The sequence below is a fragment of the Musa acuminata genome, chromosome BXJ1-4 (assembly GCF_036884655.1).
Source record: "Musa acuminata AAA Group cultivar baxijiao chromosome BXJ1-4, Cavendish_Baxijiao_AAA, whole genome shotgun sequence".
In the NCBI taxonomy this organism is placed as follows: Eukaryota; Viridiplantae; Streptophyta; class Magnoliopsida; order Zingiberales; family Musaceae; genus Musa; species Musa acuminata.
Window position 1 is genome coordinate 31,502,944 of NC_088330.1, and position 24,727 is coordinate 31,527,670.

At 39.2% G+C, this 24,727-nt stretch overlaps 3 protein-coding genes, 2 long non-coding RNA genes and 1 other non-coding gene across 8 annotated transcripts; 1 reads left to right on the plus strand and 5 right to left on the minus strand.

The window, feature by feature from the left end:
* Nucleotides 1-386: 386 nt before the first annotated feature.
* LOC103979843 (uncharacterized) lies at nt 387-2,758 on the minus strand. Its single transcript, XR_010502215.1, has 2 exons — nt 2,485-2,758; nt 387-733 (listed from the first exon to the last, which is right to left on the minus strand). It is a non-coding gene; the product is annotated as an uncharacterized LOC103979843 (transcript).
* Nucleotides 2,759-3,550: 792 nt separating this feature from the next.
* Nucleotides 3,551-11,898, plus strand: LOC135652837 (uncharacterized). Its single transcript, XR_010502214.1, has 3 exons — nt 3,551-3,742; nt 8,977-11,165; nt 11,253-11,898. It is a non-coding gene; the product is annotated as an uncharacterized LOC135652837 (long non-coding RNA).
* LOC135586553 (actin-related protein 2/3 complex subunit 2B-like) lies at nt 3,729-11,061 on the minus strand. Of its 2 annotated transcripts, none has more exons than XM_065174073.1 (10): nt 10,994-11,061; nt 10,790-10,856; nt 10,423-10,627; nt 10,056-10,225; nt 9,712-9,789; nt 9,491-9,623; nt 9,115-9,206; nt 8,986-9,042; nt 8,248-8,302; nt 3,729-7,876 (listed from the first exon to the last, which is right to left on the minus strand). In XM_065174073.1, exons 1-10 carry the CDS (start codon nt 11,050-11,052, stop codon nt 7,680-7,682), a joined length of 1,113 nt encoding a protein of 370 aa, XP_065030145.1. In that variant the 5' UTR covers nt 11,053-11,061; the 3' UTR covers nt 3,729-7,679. The 2 variants fall into 2 exon arrangements, with proteins under 2 accessions (XP_065030145.1, XP_065030150.1); XM_065174078.1 differs by lacking the exon at nt 10,994-11,061 and having other exon boundaries at nt 3,729-7,531; nt 7,635-7,876; nt 10,790-10,915.
* Nucleotides 11,899-12,167: 269 nt separating the features above from the next.
* Nucleotides 12,168-15,770, minus strand: LOC103979749 (cyclin-dependent kinase inhibitor 4-like). 2 transcript variants are annotated; one of them, XM_009395983.3, is made up of 3 exons: nt 14,951-15,767; nt 12,849-13,043; nt 12,168-12,665 (listed from the first exon to the last, which is right to left on the minus strand). In XM_009395983.3, exons 1-3 carry the CDS (start codon nt 15,310-15,312, stop codon nt 12,596-12,598), a joined length of 627 nt encoding a protein of 208 aa, XP_009394258.3. In that variant the 5' UTR covers nt 15,313-15,767; the 3' UTR covers nt 12,168-12,595. The 2 variants fall into 2 exon arrangements, with proteins under 2 accessions (XP_009394258.3, XP_065030160.1); XM_065174088.1 differs by lacking the exon at nt 12,168-12,665 and having other exon boundaries at nt 12,672-13,043; nt 14,951-15,770.
* A 6,704-nt stretch (nt 15,771-22,474) lies between these two features.
* Nucleotides 22,475-22,767, minus strand: LOC135672513 (uncharacterized). Its single transcript, XR_010513000.1, has 2 exons — nt 22,649-22,767; nt 22,475-22,539 (listed from the first exon to the last, which is right to left on the minus strand). It is a non-coding gene; the product is annotated as an uncharacterized LOC135672513 (long non-coding RNA).
* On the minus strand, nt 22,767-23,150 carry LOC135672150 (uncharacterized). Its single transcript, XM_065180604.1, has one exon. It carries the CDS (start codon nt 23,148-23,150, stop codon nt 22,767-22,769), a length of 384 nt encoding a protein of 127 aa, XP_065036676.1.
* Between the last annotated feature and the right edge of the window lie 1,577 nt (nt 23,151-24,727).

A 24,727-nucleotide genomic window follows, 5' to 3' on the forward strand; every position in this document is an offset into this window, starting at 1 on the left:
ATACAAGAGTTGGAGATATCAGGTTGTCCACTTCCAACCCATTTCCTGGGCCTGGATACCCTACACGGTTGTGATAGATAAATAGTCATGTATAGCACAAATCGTATGAACGGCGACGGGGAAGAAATCATATGGTTATATCTCGGCACCGGACACGGATTTGTGGTGGGTTTTTGGGGATTCATAGGCCTTTTATCCTTCAAAACATCTTGGAGGCTTGCTTTCTTTCGTTCCATGGATAAGGTGCTGTCGAGATTATCCATAGGGTAGAAGAGGTGAACCTCCACGTCTCAAATGTTCTTACCACATACTGAAGCAAGCAGTCACTATGGAAACAAATCGATATACTTACCAAAGAAAGGAAAAGAGAAGAGAAGATGGACACATAATAACAGAAAGATTCTCTCTTTGATTGGCAGCAACACTTTCAAGTATGGAATGTGCATAATTCTTCTGACAAAACAAGTTTAAAATGTCAAGAAAGATTCTCTCTTTGATTGGCAGCAACACTTTCAAGTCGAGCAATAATAAAGGTCATCCTCAAGATTTTCCACTACATCAACTAAATAAATAGTGAGCAAGCATGCAGACTATGTATTCTGTGATCAGAGCCTCCCACAATCTGTTGGTATTGAATACTTCTACTGCAGAAACGATGTAATCTGTGCAGAAGATTTACATAATGGTGCACAAACAAGAATCCAAATACTCATCCTCAGAGTCGCTTGAATCACTGTAAATAATCCAGGAAAAAATTATAAGTATATATATACCAAAGATATGAAAATTAATTCTTACTTTGACAAGCCTTTGAAATTAATTTCCACAACAAGTCGTAAAAGAAGATAACAAAAAACAAATGTCTCTATTGGAATGTAATATCAAAATATTTAGAACGATTATTTTATAATCCAAAAGTATCTACTTCAATCCGATTTGTTACACAGCCACATAGACCCTTTACGATACACTTAAAGAGCTACTTTTTTTCTTAAACAAGATCCAGTCTCTCTTTAAACACATACTACCCATATGATTATAATTAATAGCAGTTTATAATCAATCCTAGGCACTTCCACCGCAATTCCTTTATAGATGTCTACTTTCCAAAACCAAAACCGTGTCCTCTAACAGACCGTCGATCACATGTAGCTCTACGCTAAAAGGGAACTAAACCAGTTTTCCATCTAAATAAATCTTAGTCATGTAATCCGCTTGGATTTTCATAATCAACCACAACAAAGATACTGTTAGCAGCGATAGGGCATCAGCTACATGGTTACTTTCCAAGTATTCAGCTCTGTTTAGCGTAAACTCTGTTTGAATTTGTTAACATAATTTCTTGTAACATATACTTGTTCTTAACAGGTTAACTAATGAAGAGACATTCAGGCTACATTTGGAATATGTTTATATTTTTAATATGCATCTTCATAAAGAAACTTGAATGAATGTGCAATTATGGAATGCTTTGAGTGCTTGATAACTAACAATAGATGAAAATTATATTTTAAATTTACATTGACGTAAGTGTTATTTATTAAAATTATGTTTCAAAAGCATGTTGAATATTATATAATAAATTGATCCATTTAATATTCTTTAATATTTATTCAAAAGTAAATATATATATTTTTATTTAAATAAACATATATATGTGTGAGTAATCTTTTAAAAAATATATATTGCCTAGATATATAACAAATAAAAATATAATCATATAAATAAACAAATAATATTTAGAAATAAATTAAAAATTACCTTATAAAAGACATAAATCATATTAGTTTCTCACTAAATCATATTGGTAATGTTATAATTTTAGATAATATCATAAGATATTTTAAAATATTAAAAAAATACATTAGCATCCTACAAATGCTAAAATGTTAATGTTAACTTGAGATAGCACCCTTTGAGTATTTGTAATGTAGCATCCAAACCAAATAAAATTTGAAAATAATTTATCAAATATTAATTCACATTTGAAATATGTATTGGACCCTCAATACACATCTCAAATGTGTTCCCAAATACACCATAAATAATACAGTCATCAAGTCCAAGGAAAATACTTATAAAATACTAATCTCGCTCATAGAAGCACATATACTAAATTTTGGCCAAAAAAAAAAAGTAAAGCAACTGCATAACACAAAGATTTATATACACAATAACCTATGACACTAAATTATGAAAAAGAAAAGTAAATCAACTGCATAACAAAAAGATTAGTCACCTGCATAAATCAGTGATATAAAAAAGAGAACAGAAGAACAATGATGCCACCAAACAATTATAAAGATCAGTGCTCCATGTATGAAGTAAACCATAGATGGCTAGCATGGCAACAATTTGGTAGATTTCCTCTAACAGAGATGGCTAGTTCATCTATTTCAACCATATAAGAAAAGAAATCAGAAAGAAAGATTAAATAAGCCTTTGAAAAAGTAGGAATGCCTGGTACAGGGATTTGGGATTGACCTGGGCTGGAATTCCAAAACCTCCACCAGATTGTCGCCTTTGCAATCATTCCACTGGACGTTCCTCGCCGAGCCCTTCTTCCTCCTACCGGTCGCCACTCCTCCACTCTCTTCTGCAGGCAAAAGAGATTCCTTCTCGGCTTCTGCCTCTTCCCTCCTGTTAGCACCCTTCACAGATTCCACCACAGCAGAGGGCCTATTCCTATTGCAAACTTTACGGATCTTGCCACTCAAACTCATGTCTTTTTCACCGCAGATAAGAAACCGCAAGAAAGGGCACTCGAGAAACGTCTCATAGGAATTTTCGCCCTTCCAGAGACCACAAGAAAACCTAAATCTATCGAACCCAGTCCAACCAAAAGAAATCTTGAAATCTTGCCACTCAAACTCATGTCTTTTTCACCGCAGATAAGAAACCGCAAGAAAGGGCACTCGAGAAACGTCTCATAGGAATTTTCGCCCTTCCAGAGACCACAAGAAAACCTAAATCTATCGAACCCAGTCCAACCAAAAGAAATCTTGAAATCTTTCCCAACCCAAATTGTGACTGCGATCAAAGATGTAACCAGGAAGAAAATCCCGCACCAAAAGCCGAAAATACAGCGCCTTATTTCCGAGCAAAACTCCACAGCGATATCCAAAATTAAGCCGAAAAGCCGATGGTAGTCGAGAGGAACATGCAATAACGGAAAGAAATCACAAGAAATCGTGCGACATAGAAGATGATCTGTTTTCTATGAGGAGAGATGCGAGGGGAATTGAGAGAGGAAGAAGGCGGGCTACGGAAAGCCGCACGTCTTTATCGCCAAGAAAACAGAATCTTGGCCACCCCTGGATCTTACCCTTAATTTTATCCCGATTAATTCCCAGTCGGTAGATCCTGTAGGGCCGATGTATGTTACCAACAACTACACCGGTATCTGAAGGGGTAACGTGTTAACGGATAGAGAAGCGAAAAGGATCGAGGAGAGAGGCCAACTGCCGAACGGCCATAATCTTTGTGCCCATCTGCTAAATAATGGATCGGACGGCCCGAATCAAATTGGGCTTGGCCGACTCCAATTTAACCTGATCTTTCTCTCTCTCTCTCCGCCACCGACATGCTTCCGCCCAATACTCTCCGGTTTCTGCTGGCGTCGCGTCCATCATCTTCTTCCTCCGCCTCCACCTCTGCATATCTTTGTATCGCCACGGAGGATCTCATTCCTTTTCGTAATGAGCATGAGTTTGTGGGAAGTTGTCGAAACCCCCCATTTCAGGTACGCATGTGTCGTCGCACCGAAGCAGGTTCTTTAAATCGTTTTCCATACTGTTCTCCAATCCCATTTCATGATCTTTTTCGTTATTTAGCTATCTTCTTGATGATGCATTCGATGTATGCATATGCTTTTCATTTCCACCCTGTGATTAAAAGGAGCTCTTTTTAGTCAAAAGGTGTTCGCTTTTGTAAATTGGGGGACGATTTGCATATGGATTGATATCTCCATCGTGTTATGTTGATGGCGTGTGTGTAAAGAAATCGAGGGGTATTGTAGGCTGAAACAAGTTTTCCAATTGTTGAAACTTCATACCGCGTGGAAACGTTTATTTAGAAATCCATAATTACATAGTCTTTCTTTTTTTTTAATTGTGCTTTTCTCAATCATTTACATTTTATTGTAACATAGATCAAATCAACTATTTACAAGGAAAGTAAACAATTCTTGAGATATTACAGAAATCTTTGAGAAATCTTAAAATCATAAAGATAAACCTTCAATATTTATGAAATATTTCCATTCATCTGATAAAAAAATTTGCATATGTCATGAATACTCATATTACATAGCCTAATATCTACACAACTGTTAAGGGACATCCACGTATAATATATGCAGAAAGATCGAATACTTGATGGTGCACTTTTCCAATAATAGATGGAGAGGCTGAGGCTCCACATACAACATATAAGAGTGGTATCCCTCATCTGTCAATACATGATCTCTTATATTCTCCCAATAGCATATAAACAAAACTCATATCTTCCTCTCAACAGAGTGTTTGTTATCCCTCATCCGCCAATACATGTTCCTTGTAACAACAAATGGAGTAGATGGAGGAACTATGAAGTCGTCATATCTGACAGTCCAGTAATCACCCTACAAGTACTGGTTTGCTTGCCCTTTATAGAAAAACAATGTCCTCATCTGTATCATTGTATTATCACATTCATTCATTTGTAGTTTCATTCATCTATACACACATTCTAAGAGACGTTTAAATATATATTGAAAGTGTCAACACAGACCATACTTGGTATATGGCATGATAGATCCAGTCCAGTGGAATTTCTGTACTATGATGGGTTGGTAGCCCCTTTGTCGAGGATGCATAAAATGTCCAATTTCGATCACTCACCACAGCCACATGTACTTCATACATATAGTAAAATTCATGTCAAACATACACATCATAATATCAACATCGATTTCATTTAATGGTTAAAGTTAATGATTGATTAATCTTAAAATTCATAAAACAACATCATATAGAATCTCTTAAAATTCACTAGACCAAGAGATAAAGGGGTAACTAGCCCGCTAGTCCTGAGATTGGCCTAAACTCAAGCTGAACTGGCTTGGACTCAAGTTGACCTGGCTTGATACAACTAGAATGTATCTAGAATCACATAAAATCAACTTGAAGTGCTCTAGTTTCGAGTTAAGCTGACCTCAAATCAAGCTGAACAAGCCTGAATCAACTCGAGCCCATCTGGAATCATCCAAAACTGACCTGTATCAGATTTAAATCAGCTTAAATCACATTGAATCTACTGAACCAACTTAAATTGGCCTGGTTTGGGTTCAGCCTTATCGAGCGTCAAGCCACTCCAGGCTATTCAAGTCACTCGAGGCCATTGGACCATGTTGGGCCATTGATGTCACGACCCAAGTCTGATGAGCCAACTGGCCAATAACTCCATTTTGGTCCTTCAACCACGGACCAAAATGCTTAAGCGAGAGTTAACGTAGTACACTCATCAGGCCCATATAAGCCAATCATACACATTGCCCACTTCCGATATGGGACTAATGAGATGTTACAATTGAGCCACACCGACTTGTTGTCAAAGTCATGTCGGACCTGACCTAAGTCAGATCTAGTCTACCTCAATCAAGGGATCCAACCTATGTCAAATTTGGTCCAAGCCAATCTAGAGCTTGCCTTGGATCCAACTGACTGGTTTGGGTCCAAAACCAACCTTGAACCGAATCCAACAATCATCCTAAATATTTTTTTTTTGTCAAAAAATATAATTTATTACAGAAAGATATGAATATCAGTTAATATGGTTTGAAGACAAAAATCTTTAAATATGATATTTACTAACTTTTGTGTCATCATACAAAATTTCAAAAATCTTTCATTAAGATTAACAATGTAATCTAATACAATACAAGAAGATATGAATATTGTTAATATGGTTTTAAAACATTAACATCACAAGATATGGTTTATTAATTTTTATATCATGATACAAAATTTTACATCAATTAAATTAACATTAACAATTCTATATTGAAAATATAAAATTAATGAATATTAAAATTTTATGGAATATTAATCAACTAAAACATCAATCAAGTATTTCAAAACTTAAAAACTAAAAGAAAAATGTGGAGGACTTGCTTCTTCTGATAATGACTTCCACCTTCTCCTGCTTCATAATTCTCCCCTGCAGTCAGTCCCAAACTAAAGACGAAAAGGGAGGGTGAGATGAGGGAGAATGCTAAATAGTATGAGAAGATCTATTTCATATTAGTTTTAATTTTAAATATAGATTGAACAAATTTATTTGTATTAGAACTACGAAACAAAAAATGATTGATGGAATGACTTCCATATCAAGGTATAAATCCAAATAAGAAGTAAATAATAATTTGTGAGGTGTGTGTCAAATATAGTTTTTCGAGTTAGTGACAGAAAAACAAAAGGGTATTACAACAATGATATAATACCATTTGGATTTCATTATATGCATTGCACTTCCAACAAGATTTGTTTCTTTCTCGTTGGCATCCCAAGGACTTCGAGTCTAATGGCAGTTGATATAGTGCTTAATACAACGAGGAAAAACTAGAAGCTGATCTAAGGATCATTGCCAACCCTCACTGCACTTGGCTGAACCATCTGCAAATAGTTACGCCATCCACATTTCTTGGACCAAATAATGAGACTGGATCTTCAAGGATAGATTAGAACCATCATTGACACAATACTAACAATGACAGTGGAGCATGTGCCACTTTTCTGAAAGCTTTATTTTGACCGTTAGACAGTTCAAAATAGTTAGAAGTCTACTAAATTTTATAATCTATGATTACCTGTAAAAAATCTTCCATATCATACTCATTCTGTTTGTCAAGAACAATTCCTCACTGCAAGGAATAGTATCTTTAAGATATTGGAGATTGTACAACAGAAAAGAATAATGGTAGACAAGATCTTTAAGACACTGATTGTAAGTGAACTTCAGATTGAGACTGAACGGTCTCTATTGTTTCCAGTGATCCAGATAGGGTTCAGCTGAAGCTCAAAATGTATTGGTTCATAAAGGGTATCACCTTGAGGCTAACATCATGAGAGAGCAGTGTTCACAGCAATGGGCTCATTCATATTAGCCTCTGAAAGTAGATTATGCATGCTGGTCTGCATAAAATTAATCAGCCTTTACAGGCCATAGCTTTTTTGTTTTACCTGTAATCTGTCATTCTGTCTTATCCTTGTCATAGTGTGTTTGGAGAAGCATTTTGGGCTCCATAATTATATACTGATACCTCACGAGCAATCATAGCATACAAGGGCCACACAATCAAAGTTACAGCCCCACTCCAGTAAGCAGAAAATATTGGCTGTTCATAAGTGCTGTTTGAGAGTTTGACCATTTCTAAAGCATGGAACTATATTTTTTTTCTTCAACACAATTTATGCCAGCATATACCTGAATGCTGACATGAATCCTTTGTTTTCAAGATGAGATGCGTCAAAAGCCATTCCTTTTGCTCCTCCTACCCAAGGAAATCAAAGAATTGAACTCCAAGCATATTTTTTCATGCTTAAAAATTAAAATGTAAAATTTCACTTGTTGATGGAGATCTGCCAGGGACTTACACAACTTAATTTGTTATACTGGTTTATTTGGGAAGCTGATGATGCTTAATCTAATTTTCTGTACTTCCTCAACAAAGGGATCTTTTGAACTCTAAGCCATTGCCGTCGAAACCGATGTAGTAGCCACTTTATTCTGATCCGATAGTGGAATTTCTTGATTTTGTTAGTTATGATTGTATACCTCTTTTTGAACATCTTTGATCTTGAGAAATTCATCAATTTCTTAACATTTTTGTGACCACCTGCATTGATGCACATAAGCAACGTTAAGAATGAGCTAAAAGGAATAACTATGATTACTTGGTCTTGTTTCATATGACTAGCAGAGAATTAACTTATGCTATTGTTGCCAATAACCAGTGGTGGTCTTCCATGTGTAGCGTAATACATGTTCTGCAAGAAGGTTTGTTGTAATAGTAATTATCTACACTAGATCCATTATCTCAAATAATGCATATGTGTTGTAGAATGTGCATAAAAATGTAGTCCCTAATCTTATATCAAACTAGCTAGCTGATAATTGTGTACTAGTCCACATTATATAAGATTCTTTGATGAACCAAATTACTGACTTTAAAAAATCATAAATGGAAGTATCCAAGTTTATGATTACCGATTTGATGTTTTTTGACATCTTCATCTCCTCTGATTCTTGCACTTCTTATTACCTGCAATTAGTAAGTATACAATTTAGCGTTGCACTGTCAGTAACTAGCCACTGCAAGTACTGGACGTGAGTTTCTGCATCTTGTAGGTTATTAGATGGTCATATTTATAAAATATTGAAATGTAGCATGAACCTAACACAAATATTCATGATAAGTGATCCTAACATGAATACTCATACTGCTAGTCATCAAATTTTTTACTGCATGACATACAACTTAAAACATTTAGTTTTTTTCCTAGTAGATGTTGTAGAGCATAGGATCAGGGGATATTATTCGACTAACATTCAGTAATTTTGGATGCCAATTACCATCAAGATGGATCAGTCCCAAGTAGTGCTCACCCAGGATCTGAACTCAATCAAAGTGATGGTCAGGGTATTGAATATATACCACATCATTGAATAACTATCACAAATTTAGAAGTTTGTTCAAATCAAAGTTATTTTATGCCATTTAAATTTAAATTTTTTAGCTAATTTGGTGGGTTTTTTTTTTTAATGAATGGGAGGAAATGGTGATCAAATGTGGGAAAATATTGCAAAAATCAACGATATGAACACAAATGGGCATGAATAGTAGTCTAGTAAGGATATGACAATAAACACATGAACTATCAAGTTACTTCTTGCTAATAGTATTTCTTTCTTTAAGAAGTGTTTTCATGATAGCAGGATATCAACCTCAGTTAAGCTTTCCTGACGCTGCCTCATCTTTCTTTGGATAAAGCCTCTGGTGCACTGCTGAAATGTTGTATCAGATTCTTGATCTAGGATCTGCCAATGGAACTAGATTTTCTTGCAATCACTCACCTTTACATGATACTTTACATAGGAAACGAAAGTCAGTAAATTCCAGACAGTATTGTCTGCCTTTGTACCTCTGATGTGTTGTGAGAAAATTTCTGCAAAATCCCCAGATAGACAATGTGTTATACCAACAGGTTATTAAACATTAAGTCTCATAAAAAAAACCATGGTTGTTTCTTCAAGCAACAAATACTTATATAACTTGTTATTACTGAATTCCCCTGATGGTACGTGAACATATAATGTTTAGCATACTGTAACTAGAACAGAATGCTGCAGATTTGGAAACCCTTGTCCGCCAGATGCAAGTATCATTCATCAGCATGAGTTACACCATTTTTCTTACAGAAGGGCAGAAATGAACAAAAACGCTTTATACCTAGAGATACAAATCCTCCATTTGTTGTCAGATATTGGAATGGCTCTCCTCTCAACTCCAGAGGAGGGATTGGTGACCAGGTGCAACGTGGTGCTTTGTAGTGTGCTTCTAAATTGCTAACATCTACTAGTTCCTGCAATCCAGTTCCTCTACTTTCAGAATGACAAACATAGGTAAAGATAGGTTGTTGTCGGCATCATCTTGCTATGTCAGCAGCCTACCTGAAAGAATGATGTTGCCAGAATTACATCCGTATCATCTTTGAAGCGCATGGGATATATCACGGTTGTCTTCTCCAGCTGCATTATAAAGATGATGTTTTCGTTGTGACAACAGAGTGGCCTCGTGAAAAACACAGAAAATGGAAGCCAAAGAAATTGTTAACGGAAATTTTGTATGCGAAATGGTCATTCACTGAGTGGTTTCTCATTTTCTGAATCATGACATTGATCTATTGATACCTTTTCAATTGGCATGCTTAAGTTTATGTGTTACTGTGTAAAAAGTCGAATCGTCTTGAAGTTTACGGAAATTTCATGCAAACATGGTAATGTTCTTGAAGTACCATTTTGATGACAAAGAAGGGCTCTTTCAGCTGATGGACAATCTTGATTGGGTTGCACATGCCATTGCCCATGTACCTGGGTTCAAGGTTCCACAACATATCCTTCATTTGTGAACTCAGTATGACTGCGTGTAATGAGGAGATCTCGCTGATAGCCTTCATCCGATCTTCTGAAATAGTCTGGATGTCAGTTTCTATCGGGATGTCAGAATTTGTATATTAAGAAAAGCTTTGAAAGGTGAAGCAGATTGTTTCATCTACATTGATCTAAATCCTCACTGTCAAGGATAGGACCGAGCATTAAGAATTCTCCAGCTGCTGTTGTTTTGTGTTTATTGTTTATACAGAGGACAGGAGAATTCCATACCTTTTCTCTGTGGAAGTGCCGCAAAGTCGATTCTGAGAGTAAGCATATAACCTTGCTTCGAAGGTTCCACTACTTCTGCAGAATCAAGATATACCCTTTTGACATCTAGTAGGGCACAGTCAGGTAGACAATCTGAAGAGAACTCTGGAGAAAGTGGTGGCATCCATGTGGACAAGTTAACAATTTGTGGACTTGATGCCGATGCCTAGTCACAGCTATTGACAGTGTCAAAACCAGGATAAAAGAACGGCGTATGCTTACTATGCTAAGGCTACAAGAATCAGAATTCCATTGCAGTGTTTGATGTTGTGTGGGATCAAGAAAACATGATCCCGCAAACCAATTATATGCAGAGTGGCAAAAGCACCTGGATATTGTATCGAACTGAGCCATATTCATATAGGTTATGATCGAAGTCTGTTAAGCTTTCACCACTAGCAAGAAAGAAGATAAAAGAGGATGTAAGTGACCAAAGCAGTTCGAAGCTGAACATGCATGTTTACTCGATTAGAGTCTGCTTGAATGAAGAGAAGCTCCATGAAGGTGGGACTAGGTTTCAGAAAAGCCATACCTCTGCAACTTGTTCAGGATTTCCACCAGTGCAGGTGACACCCTGTTGAAGAATGCCATATCTGTGGGTTGAAAGTCATGAAGAGAGTATATGATGGTATATATGTGGATGAATGGTCCTTGTTGCTTTGCATGCAAGCCTTAATTTCAAGAACAAGCTGATGAAAAGGCAGGTGAGAGCAACTCCTTTCCAATGATGTGTTGTCTCTTTGAAGCAAACGAATTCTCATGCTAACAACCATTTATTGCCTTGATTACAGAGCACTCTACAATGATATGCTCCATCTACTAGTTTTTGGTACTGGGAAAAACGACCCTTCAACTACGAAATCAGGTGGTGTGACTGCTGATAGACTTCGATTTATGTTGCAGATGTGGAGATTTGGTCAACAAGATTCTTAGGTCCACCCAACTCAACTTCATTAGAAGACAGAGAGGGCAAGTTGAAGCTTAAAGCTCAAGTTATCGTCTGCTGTGGTTGCTGCAATAATGGTGGGACCGAATCGAATGCTCATTGTTGAGCTCATCATGTAAAATTATGAGAAGAGCAGGGTTTTCTCTTTCTTATGCTTATTTTTTCTTTCTTATGCTAACCTCAAATATCTCTGGAAAGAGAGTAGAGTCGTGACAGAGAAGCTGGCGGCTACCTGTAGATTTCAAGAGAAGCCTCGAGCAACATGCTTACTCGAGTCCCTTAGATCGAATCAAATGCACAGGTCCTCCTCTATTTGTTCCGTCACAAGTTTGTCTATTCGAAAACTTGTTCTTTTCATCTACATAAGAACCTTTCAGCTTTAATGTAGTCAAAGAATTATCCTACTGTAAGCCTTGTATGTTCTCTCTCTCTCTCTCTCTCTCAGAATATTCATTGTAAATTTAGAATCTATTACTGGCTCCAACTTGTCGTCTCTGGATCATATACACAACCCTCCAGCTTCGTAAATCACAACTAGAGACAACTTTTCCAATGATGACATGCATCATCAAATGACGTTGCTGGTAAACGAGTGTTTGTTTGCCATCGAAGGTTATATATTTCTCAAGACTACCAACTGCAGCTCATGTAATGTCTGCTAAAACATAGATTCTTACCAGTCGGTCGCCGCCATGATGTGTTTCGATTGCACTCAGAAGCCCATCGAACAATAAAAAGGAAAGATGATCTCCGCAGCAGATGGATGCAATACCTGTAAATTTCACTTGAAACCAACTAAATCCAAAACCCTGAACTCAACGAGGCATCAAGTCCCGGTGCCCAAACCATTAGCATCCATCACAAAGCCCTTGTGCACTACTAGAACAATCCGAATCCGATGCAGCCATGCTGAACTCCATACTAGAACAATCTGAATCCGATCAGCTACTGAAGCCACAACGATGAGTGACACACCCCCCCTCCCAACCTACAATCCCTGGATCGGTCTGGTCAACAGTTACAATAAGCTTCAACTTCTTTTTCGGACCTCTGGATTTTTACAACATGAAAGAATGTGTCGGCAGAAACCGTCGGCGTTGCACCCCCCCCCACCAGACGCTGAAAATTCTGGGCAGAGATCACCGGAGGAGCAAAAGAAGCAGCTGCGTCCGCATGATCTTCTCCTCTCTAGCGGTCGAGTTCGACCCATTCGTAGCGGCCCGGGAGTGGGAGGTCATTCACGGGATCAAAGTTGTACCTGGAAACAAGGCGTAGCCAGCATGGTAAGAAACAGGTACGAGATATGCTCCCGAGTTTTGGGACTATCGTCTGCGACAGACATGCTCATGGAACTCATTAGCACATTCTTTTCCTAATTGAAAACCAAAGCATAGATGTTTTACTAAGCCAACAAAAGAAAAGCACTCCAAGAATCGTGTACTTTTCTATGAACGCTTGCTGCTGGAGTTTCTCTAGCCCCACAAAAAACTCTTCCATTTCGTGACCGGTAGGGATGTTCTGAAGCACCAGATTCTGCATTCTCTGGTTACCAACAATTGAGTTGCTAGATCTTGTCGTAGAACCTGGAGTTGCCATTGTTTCCGAGTCCCATGTCAAACTGCAAGGTGTTGTCTCCCTGATATGGCAGCAACCGACTGATAGCATTAGAACCATAGCATTCATTCTCAAGGAACTAAATATTAATTTTATTTAAAGATCTAAGTGCCAAGATACTTGAGAATGAATGAACAGGAAAAGCATTAACAAAAAGAGTCCTAACTTCAATATACTTGTGTCATGGCCAAAAGCCCCACAAATCAGGACCAATCTTTCAAAACATAAGCATGCACCAGAGGACACACTTTCTACTCCCAAGAACAACACAAATTGAACAATGTCTTCCTGCATCCATCCAGCCACAAGGCAGGAAAGGTAGCAAAAGAACCACAGTGGCCTTCCAAGTCATACACAGGTCAGATCATAAGATAAATGTGCAAAATCTACAGGGATTCTAGAGATTCCACATGAACCCACATAAAAATATAGGCCCAGCATATACTGGCCAGCCCCCTGACATATGATACAGTCAAGTGTTCAGGACACCTATGTTTGACAGGAAGACACATGTCCCTTAATATTCAAGTTTACTTCCACGCATGCCTGGAGGGGCCATTTACTGACAAACCACTTCAAAACAAAAGCAGCAACTTGCAACACAGGCAAGTAATTTAAGATGCTGACCTGATCGCAAGATTGTCATCCTCTAGGATCAATTTTGTCAAGTGATCTGAAGGCAACCTCAGCATTAATTGAGATATCTCAACCATCACCTTTACTTTTTCTCACGAAATTGTTCTCCACTTTCTTTTACCATCAACAACCACAGAATCAGCAGGGATCAAATCAACTTTAATACCAACACTAATCCTCTCTCTCTCTCTCTCTCTCTCTCTCTCTCTCTCTCTCAACTCAAAAAGGAAACAAAGGAAAAAAAAAAAAGCATGGTATGCTACTTTGTAATTCACAACTCAGTATAACCATTTAAAAACATAAATGTCCAACAGGTCCCATCATACTTCAGACACTAAATATATATTTTTTTTGGGTGGAAAAAACAGCACCCAAGATTTTGGATAGCTTGTGGGGAGACATGATAAATAGTGTATTGGGCCAGGGTAGGTGAATGCTCAGGAACTGTTGGTACTTAGCAGCCTAAAACACCTTATAAGTACCAAGGAAGCAAAAACGACATTATGAAGGCCATGATTTCAGGCTATGTCATATATGGATATCCTCTATCAGTCATATATTGTCATCGAGGAGATATAACATTACTAAATGCTTAAAGAGGAGTAAGAAATTGACTGAAAAGAAGATAAATGATGGCTAGTCTTGCAGTTCATATCTCAGAAACGAACCATAAAAATCAAATTACAAGTTCACTAGGAGAAGCAGAAGCAAGTAAAATCAAGAAATCCGGTAGAATTAGATACTCTCATGACAAGAAAATTTCAGGACTATCTTCTGCTGATGAGACTAAAAATCTATTAAGAAAAAACCTATAAAATTGCAAAGACAAAGACATGGAAACCAAGTAAATACGTTTCCAAAGTTTCAATTGAGCTTAAAATATGTGGGAGACTCTGAAGTAATAATGGTCTATAAAACTTTAAGAAAATACTCTCTAAAGCTTAAATTAATATGAAATAAAAATTTGGAGGTAGCACCCACTGAGAAAGAAGAACAAAAGCAAAGAATGATACAGTTTTATGTTGCAAACCTGAAGACACAAGAAACTACACAAGGCACTCGAAAATTACGGTTCATGTTAACCTGTGTTTCGGCAAAAAGACTCTCTTTTCGTCGGTGCTAAAAGAGAAAAGCCCGATCTTTCAAGAAAAAAGAACACAAAGAAGGACGTTCTTGAGGAGAAGAAAAGAAACGACTTTGGCAAAGAACTGAAAACAGCTGTTTCATCATCTCCAAGTCATCGAGATTCAACAAGAAGCACAGTTTGGGGTAAAGATTCCAGCAAGAACCCACCTTTCTCTCGATTCGGCCTCGAGAACGTTCTCACAGAGCGACACCTCCCCGCCCTTCTCATAACACCTCCTCGTCCCCGAATTCGACGTCGGAGAACGGCTCACCTTCTGGGAGCTAAGCCTAGGGTTACGGCTGGAATCGGGGGTATCCTTGGGTGGGGCCTTCGTCTTGGATGCCGGAGCCGGCGGCAGAGGCTTCTCGAGGCGGCGGCTGCGGAGCTCGAGGTAGGCGAGGGAGGAGTCCTGCCCGGCTGCGAGGGCCCGGGCGCGGGTGCGGACGCCGAGCGAGGGCTGGTGGGCGGCGACCTCCATGACCGCCACCTCGCCGGAGAGTTTGGCTTTCCTCATATATTTCCCCATCATATCCTCCTCCTTTACTCTATATCCCCTCACTCCACAAAAGAGAGAGAGAAAGAGAGGGAAGGAATGGAAGCGGGAGAAAGAAAATGAAATGGAAGGTTTGGGCAAGGTATAGCAGCGGTGGGAGAAAGGGAGTGAGAAGGAAGAGGAAAGCTCGGTGTTTGGTTGTATATAGAAACGATGGGAGTGGTCTCTGCGTGTATTTTTGGTGAAATCATGACGGAGAAATGGCCTAATTTATTGGGTTGCTTTTTTTTTTTTTTTTTGATACTGTGTAATTGTAGAGAGTATTTTAATCTGATAGGGTAATTTATTTAGAATAATTAAAAATTATCACATAGAGCTTTTTCTGTAAATTTCATATTTACTTACTTATTCTAATCATTTTTTTTCTTTTTCAAAATTCTCTAAAATAATTATAACTTAATTCGATTTCAAAATTTTTGATAGCATTCATATTCAAATATAAATATTTGGATTCATATTTAAATCCACTAAAATAATATAATATAACAAAAAGAATATATACATATTTATCTATTCATAAAAAAAGATAAATCAGCAAATATAGTACTAATTATAAAATTAATCACTGAAGTCGAATTAGAATTTGTTAATTTGAGGTAAATTCGAATGCATGATTGATATTTTACTTTGATCATCTTCTCCATCGTTCAAAGGAAGAGCTTTGCATATTGATGTGGCGCCAACTCGACTGCACAGAGAGCCCAAAAAAGAAATTATTTTATTGTGCAAAAGACCTGAAAACAATTCCCGATTCCAGTCAAAGAAGCGTTGACTTTTTTATTTCGAATTCAGAAAATTATGGAGAGTCCAATGTGACGAAGTCAGTAGAAAAGATAAATAATATTTGTATTCACAAGTAAATATGCGTAGGTTTAGATAGAAGATAAACCGAGTGGAAATTGTATAAAATTATATGAGTATCAGTTTTAATTATATTATTTTTAAATAAATTTGAGTATGATAATTCATAAAATTAGTACTAAATTAGTCTTGTCGTTGTTGAAGTTGTCATTAGTACTAAATTAGTACTAAATGATTCAGAAAAGCTTCATTTCTTTTGACTTCCGTATGGTTCAAAATTCAAATATTATACACTATAAAAGAAAAAAATATATTTTATCGTTCTCTTTTTGAATAAATCGAATTCAAAAAGTAAGTTTCAATGGCTTCATTCTTTTTTTATTAATTTTATAAGTTAAACAAATTAATTATAAATTAGCTTTTATAATTAACTATCTTTAGCATTGAGATTCTTATATTTTTAAATGTTACGTTGAGATCTCTGTACTTATGAAAGTGAAATAATTCACTTCGTTCTTCTAATAAAATTTATTTTTAATCTTATAAAATTATCTTTTTAATCCTTATATAGAAACCTTAATGTTTTACTTTTATAAATATAAAAATTAATATACTAAAGATAATTAATTATATGAGATAATATATTATTAGTCTCAATTAAAATGAAAAACTCAGACTTAATGAATATGATCTTTCTCTTACTCACTGCCACCAATAGAATTTAAACTCAAAATAGAAATCTTGATTCTCTATGGATCAAACACAAGCTTCTTTGCTTCATCAAACAAAGGAAACAGAGGAACTATCCTAAAATTTATTCTGCCAACAAAGAACATGGCTCCAAGATATCGAAAGAGATTATCTAAAACAAAATCTTAATAGATAGAAGAGAATAATTTTTTTATTGTGTAAGCAGCACATCCCTCCTTTTATTATAAGAAATGATCCATAGCCATTTGGAAATCAAACGACAATAATGTATTGTAACTTTGATTAAGATTAAACAAAAAAATGAATTAAAGTAAAAGTCACAATGATAACACCGCAGATAAACAAATAAGGAAAAAAAAAATAAATTTAATATAAATTTTGAGATTTCTTTCTTTGAAATAAATAAACAAATCAACCAGTTTAATTCATAAAGATGGTGACTTCATGAGATTAAATTATATTTTCGTCATTTAATTTTACACCAATAGATAAATAAATGAGCCAAATAAGAGCTATATATATGTATATATATAAAGCGGGATGCTTCCCGCCAAATCCGGAAGGCGCGTCTTCGGAGCTTCCCGCCAAAAAAAAAAAAGATTCCCTCGCCGAGACGACCCACGTGGCAAAACCTCGCCCGACAAACCCGCCCGCAATTGGAGTCGTCCCCACGCGTGACGACGGAATCCGCCCACTCGGTGACTGTTCGCCTTCGACGGGAAGTGGGATTAGCAACGACTCGCGGCACGAAACCCCTTCGCGGAACCTCCTCCAAAATTCCATTTCCTCGGCCGCTGCGCCACCGTCCGTACCGCGCTTCCGGCGCCACTCCCCCTCGCCGAGGATTTCCCAACAGATCGGCGGTCTTACATACGTATGCCTCTGGAATCTCTCTTCGTATCGCGTCCTGCACGATTTTATGCACTTGTTTCTCGCTGGCAAAATCGTCGTATCACCGCCCTACATTGACATCTAAATTGTCCTCACTCCCCCTACTTATATCATGTCGTCTGTGTCAGTGAGTGGTCATTACAGTCTTCTTCCGCTTCAGAGTTATTTTTCTTATTTGTTTCTTGACCAAAGTCGTCGCTCTAAATATAGTCAAAAGGTTTCATGATTGATAGAGGCCATGGTAACTGAAGAAATCTCGATTTGCGTTACGAGGTGTTCTTGAAAAGTTACCATGTATGTTTCTTTTGTTCTTTACATTTTCTTGGCCAGTCAATGAAGATATCTAACATAAATCTGTCACCTACAATCTTAACTCATAGATCTTTGGGCATCGACGCCGAGAAAGCCAAAAAGGTTTCCTTCACTTTCGGACGAGCTGCTCAAGTCAAAAGGCATGATATATGAGAATCCAAATCTTACAGCATCCCTTGGCATTAGGGTTCTCTCTGGAGGAAAAAGAAGACTTTCTTTAGCTCCACACGTTGTCCCTTCTATTCATGCTTCACTTCTGACAAAAAATATGCTGGCCAGCCCTACTTGTGATCATTGCAGCATAGCTTCATGTGAACATTGAGATCTAAGGCATCCATCATTAGGAAAGCTCTGCGAAAAAGCACTCCTTTTTCTGCAGTGCATGCAAGCTCATCTTTTCCTTCCCACCATTGCTACGGACAAGAATTTTGCAGGAAGGAATCGTCTTTATCCAGTCGAGAGAAGGACATCATTGGATTAAGATCGAGCCTCCCTTTACTTGATGTGGCCACTGTGACCTTTGGTTCTCAAGTTTTGCTCTCTCTGTTTCGAATCGATGGTCTCATGCATTCGGTACGAGACTGCCATTATTTCAACCAAAAGCATTAGGGTTTGGGTTCCCATGCCAACTCTCTTTTCCTTTATATCCAATCCGATGCGGTACCTGCAGATCTTCTTCCCCAGATTCAAACGTTTCATCACTTCATGCAAGCATTCGCTGAACTGTTTACCTGCCAACTGTTTCTCCAGCTATCACAAATTCCATGTCCAACAAAGGAATCTCCAAGAGAACACCGTCCAAAGGTCATCATCATCTGAGGGGTTAGCAATCTGGTCCCTGAGACGAACAACGGTTCACGCGAGCTGTGCTGTGGGAGACATAGAAGACATGTTTGTGTGGGGGTTCTTCGTTAGCATGCATCTTCTGTGTGAGAGCAAAAGCGTAGCCCACTGTTTACGGGTTATGCTGATTCCCACCATCATCTTCTAAGAGAGAAAGGCAGTGATTTTGATGGTTCGATGCCATGTTCGTCGAACAGCTTTGGATCTGCATGCATGGAAAGAATCTTTCATGGAACTCAAATCTAGAAGGACGTCCCAAAACCAACTCTCTTCTTTCGGACAATAATACACACACACGCATACATGTGCATATATATCCACATTCATCAATGTGCTCTTAAGTTTATCCATATGTTTCTTCACCTAAAGAATCACTTGGACAAATACTTGATCAACCATCTTCGATCTTAAGAACTCTTCATTCTAAACGCTTACTAACAATGAAGATGGAACCCTGGATCAGAAGGAAACATCTTCTTTTAGAAGGACTACCATGCTGAAACACGTTATAAGAAATAGAAATCGACCTGAGTCCTGTGTACGATACAGGATTTAGTAAGGGGTGGTGAGAAAAGATTAATGTCATCGATCCCAAATAAGCAGTTTCTTTTTGCATGAGAATCCTTTTCTGATTTGGTTTTTGGGGTGAAGTTTCCCATTGAATTCAATTCCACGAAACTACTTTTATGGGTTTCACTTTAAATTTTCATGTTTTATATTATCCTAAATTTGTTATATTTGTTTTCTTTGATAATTTTTCTGATTCATTTTTTATATACAATGTGTTGTCTTAAAACTTCTTCGTATTGTTAATTGAATATATGATGTTAGAAATGCTACAACTTTTGGCTTCTCATTTTAAATTAATTAAATAGATATATGCATTATATTTAATTTTTGTGTAGAAAAACCTTTTCGTGCTAAATTTCTTGCCAACAATTGTGAAGCGATCTATTAAAATAATTTGCTCTGATCTGCTTTTACTTGTTTTTATCAAATGCATAATCTTTGATATTGAAATTGAAGGTATCGAATGAAAGAAAGAAAACTTTATTGTTCTCTGAAATGAATATAGCGACTAATAAGATATTTTTTTCCCTCACCTTAGCTTAATGAAACTTTTCATTAGATTTAGTAAAAAATTAATATATCATTAATCGTACTTTTCACCTATCGCATCCGTCTCCTTTGAAATGCGTGCAACCATTCGATGGACGGTCCCTGTTTATCCGGTCCATTCGTGTCTCAAGTTCGTGGGCTTACCGACCCAGTCAACGGCCCTTTACTCGGAAGCTTTTCCCGGTGCCACCAATCACTGGCTGCCACGTTACCCACAGCAAGTCCTCAACGCACACTGTTCTTGCAAGCGAGTCAAGTACTTCAATCCTGACTGTTGGTCCTTTTCGTTTTGCTTAGGTGTCAATCATCTAAACGTCTTGTCTGACTCGAGAGGACTTGGCCTTCATCCTCGTTCCTCGTTCTCTCGGTCTCCTTCCTCGCAGGTAATCTTTTAGTCTCTCTGCTGTCCGCATGCTAAAGAACTTACTCGGCAGCTTTCCAGAGGCTTGGGAGAGGCTACAGAAGCTGTATGGTAAGCTTCTTACTCTGGCATTCATCTGATGAATCGTGTTTGTGATTGAAGTAATGGAGCAGTTGTCTGGTTTGGTTGTAGCGATCAGCTTTGAACTTATTATTCTGACACTCCATGTTGCCATCTGACACTTAATTCACTGCTTAGAACTCATAGCCGTAGTGTTTGGCAGCCCTTTCTGATTGTCTTGATGAATTCATCCGTGCTATATGCATAGTTGATCTCCTTTTTGATCTTTGATTGTCTTGTGAAGGCTTCATGGTCTTACACAGATAATTCAATGGATCTTGCAACCTCGACTATGGGTTAGGATGATCACAACCTTATTAACATTGTTCAAATTACTCTCTATGATCACAAGGTTTGATGTCGCTCATTGTGCAGGAAGCTATAGATGTGCAAAAAGCTTCGATGTGGTTCCGAACCTAAGATGCTTCCCTGCATAAAGATTCTTGATGCGGTCTCTCCCATGCTCAAATTTGGATTCTCGAATAGAATCTGTGAGATAGAAAGACACTATATTCCACCTCGATAACCATATCCGCCTTTACCTTTTATAAAAGGTCATTCCTTAACCGCTTGCGCTGCGGTCAAGCAAATATTCGTCGTATTCGCCTTTACCTTTTATAACTGATCTTTCCTTGATCGCTTGCGGTGCGGTCAAAGAAATATTATTGGACTGTCCATGGTTGGCTTTTGTGGTTTTACGATGATGTGTCGAACTGGAAAGGAAGACCAATATTCCCCGTCTCACTCTCTAATGCACTCATGTGTTGATATGCGGTTCCCATGCTTCACTTCACTCCTGAAGCTTCGTGATGGTGGAAATGTAGCTCCACCTGCGGTGAAACCTGCTACAGAAAGGACCTCTGGTGATAGATCGCTTCGGTGAACCTCACAGCAAAGTGCATGCAGGTAGAGATCCGCTATCTTGGCAACCAGGACGACACGCGCATGCAAGCAAGGCTGCAGCCATGGCGACAAGAAGAGTGTTGAAGGCAGACGTGAACTGCTTTACACATTTAGCTACGATGCATGTCGACATTTTACCATGAGATTTCTTTAACTCCCAATATTTACTAACAGCCTTGATGCTGTTCTCTCTTTTCTTGATGATCGTAGCTAGAGACTCTGATGCCTTGTCTTGGATTACCGCTTAGAGACATTGATTCCAGAAACTCGTGCTGTTCGAAACTGATCATTCAATGTATGGAGAGCTCGTATACGTTTAACATGTTATGCTTGAACGCACACCTCCCTTCTGAATCATGAGAACGGAGTACACAACTGCTCTGAACGAAAATACACACTATTCATGAGAACACTGCACAGCACAACTCGTACATCTTCCATTCTAATGTCACGTCTCTGCAAGAGCTATACAAAAAGAGAGAAAATTTTCCCTAAAAAGACACAAAGTTCTCTCCCGAGCTATATTTAATTAGTTTCACATGCTACTTAATGTCAGAATAAGAGCATCCAGCATCTTCTAAGGCAATCAAATGGAAACAAAATGCCTACTCGACGTCTGTAAGTTCTGATAATGTAACCTATAAACAGCCAGGAAATTAAGGGGGACTTCTAGAGATCTAACTAGCGAAACTACATAGTGCATAACAGCTCAAGAGCCAAAAACATGTTCACTTGAAAGAGGGAAAACAAGTCCAATTTATCGACACAATAGCTGATATATGAGAAAGTCTAACAAAGTCTCACTTCTTTTCTTAGCTGATATATCAATATAATCCCTGCGAGAAAATATAAACATGCACCCGAAAATTCTCATAGAATTGTTCTTATCATACTCATAAAAGCTTGAGAGCAAACACGAGCCGCATGCACGAAAGCAAACGCACAGCAACATATGGTTCATTGTCTTAAGCACGGATGCTACTACCGAAGTAGGAGCAGAAGCACGAAGAGAATAACATTTCGATCCTCGTAAAAAGCACGCCATTTAAAATAAGCAACAGCAGAGGAGAGAGAGGGTTAGAAAGAAAAACCAGTCCTTGCATTTAAACGGGAAATGCAGCAGCATTCAGCTACGTCCAAAGCTGTTACAAGAAAGCAGAGATTAAAGAAACATAACAAATGGCGATAAAGATGATACGAAAGCTTCGACAAGTTTTTTCTCGTAAGTCACTCATCGTTGGTGTCACCCACCAGCTCGCGCCACTGCAGCGAAACGAGATGTAGTAGTAGCAGTGCATGGGTTTCATCGAACCTTCGATCGATGATCTCCACGTGTCCTCCCGTCATCGCCGCGACACTGCTGCCGTCGTCACATCTGGAGCCACCGAGCCAGTTGAGTGGGGTTGACCACGCCTGGTATATGGGCCCCGCCCCGCATCAGCAAATACGAGACCTCTGCGTAGGTCCCCGCCGGCTCAGCCGAGCCTGGCTCAAGAGGCCTTTTCCCCGGGTCGGCCCGGCCCGGTCCCAACTTCTTCCCTAAGAGGGTTCCCTTGGTGAGGAACTCGTGCGCCAAGTAGCCGGCCAGGAGCAGGTTGCCCTCCTTAGCCGTCGGCGAGCGTGCCGAGGCCGGTTCCTTAGCCGGCTCGGCCTTGCTCGCGTGATGGGCACGGGGTAGGTCGGGCGGGCTTTCCCGGTCCTTCCGCTTCCTTGACGCGCCAAGTGTCTCCGCGAGACGGGCGTGGCTCGACATCGAAACCCCTCCGATTCTCGCCACGTCAGCACACCGAAAGAGGAGATGCAACCCCCCAAGTGGCGTTATAAATCAGAGAGAGAGAGAGAGAGAGAAAAAGATTGGACGGAATAAAAAAAAGGACCACAGTTTCAATTAAATTGACCCGACGAGGAAGAGGAGCGACACGGCAAAGGTCACGGAACGTGAAAGAAATTGGAAACGAATAAAGGAGAAGGAGAACGGAGAAGATGACCGGACTCCGTCTAATCTCGCCGTTATAACGGCGATCGCCGCCGAGTAACGGAGAGAAAGAGGAGCGATTTGAACAGCAACGAGAAACGCAAAGGGGAGGAGAGTCGGGGATTTTTAGGGGAGGAGCGGCTCGCAAGCGGAGCCATCTTATATAGGAGAGTTCATCCCGCATATGCCCCGAACCTGGACGCAAACTACCAAATTGCCAGACGGTACCCTTGAAATGACCGATGTGCCACCTCTTCATCATATTAATTATTTTCCCCTCTATCCCACTACGATCGGATCATCGACTGTTTGACCCACCGATAAGTTTAGCGTTTACTTGCCACGGTGGAGGCCCCCTGCCCCGCTGTATTGTGTTGAACAGGTGCCAGATGAGGATATTCCGAAATGTAAGGGGCGGCTTAGCGCCTCAAAATAATTCAACTGACCACGACAAAGACGTGTTATCGACTCAGATCCGTTTCCGACCCCACCCGGTATCCAATAAAACATTTATACTCTCATTCATATATTGTTTATTACATATGTAATAGTTATTTATAATTGCCGGAGATCTTTTGTTGGAATAGAAGATGCAAGGACGAGGCACTGCCTGTCCTGATCCCGTCTCTAATCTCCGTATAATCCGACCCGATTCGAATCGCGTCAAGCAGGTTATCGGAACCATCAATACTTGCCTTTTGTATACATATACCAAGACGGATGGATGAATCGATTTCCGGGGCAAAAGAGTCATTCTAAATGGAAGGAGGGTTTGTACGTGTGGTGCCGGACAGAGGGGGGATCTTGGAGGCCTGATGCGGGTGCAACGTACCGCTATTGTTATCCGCCGCGAGATCGACGCCCGATATTTTCCCACGTGGCGGACAAGGACCACGATTCAAGGGGCACGATTGCCGATGCGGGGATAGTACACTGTTCAAGCTGGTACATGATTAGCATCGGCGCGACGCCCCCACACTTGGACGGAATTGACGGAAGTGCCATCAGGGCAGTTAGACCGGCGTCGTACCGATCAATAATTCATTAACTAGATACTTTCTCCTACCGATTTTTCGACTTACCCACCCAGTCACCATCGTCGTCACTGGACTCGACGGCCGCCCCACACGCCGGCTGGCCCCCAGAGGTCAAGTAAGTCGAAGGGTGAATTCTGCGAGATGTACGGAAAGCGTGGCTCTTGATAGTAAATCCCAAGCGGGTGCGAGCGTCCATCAAGGTTGTCGAGGACCCCACCAGATGCTCTGTTCGATCTACCCGTTAACAAGTGGAGGATTAGATTTGACCGTTAAGTGAATCATACGGTGCCAAAGTCTGCACTAGTCTCTTTCCTATTC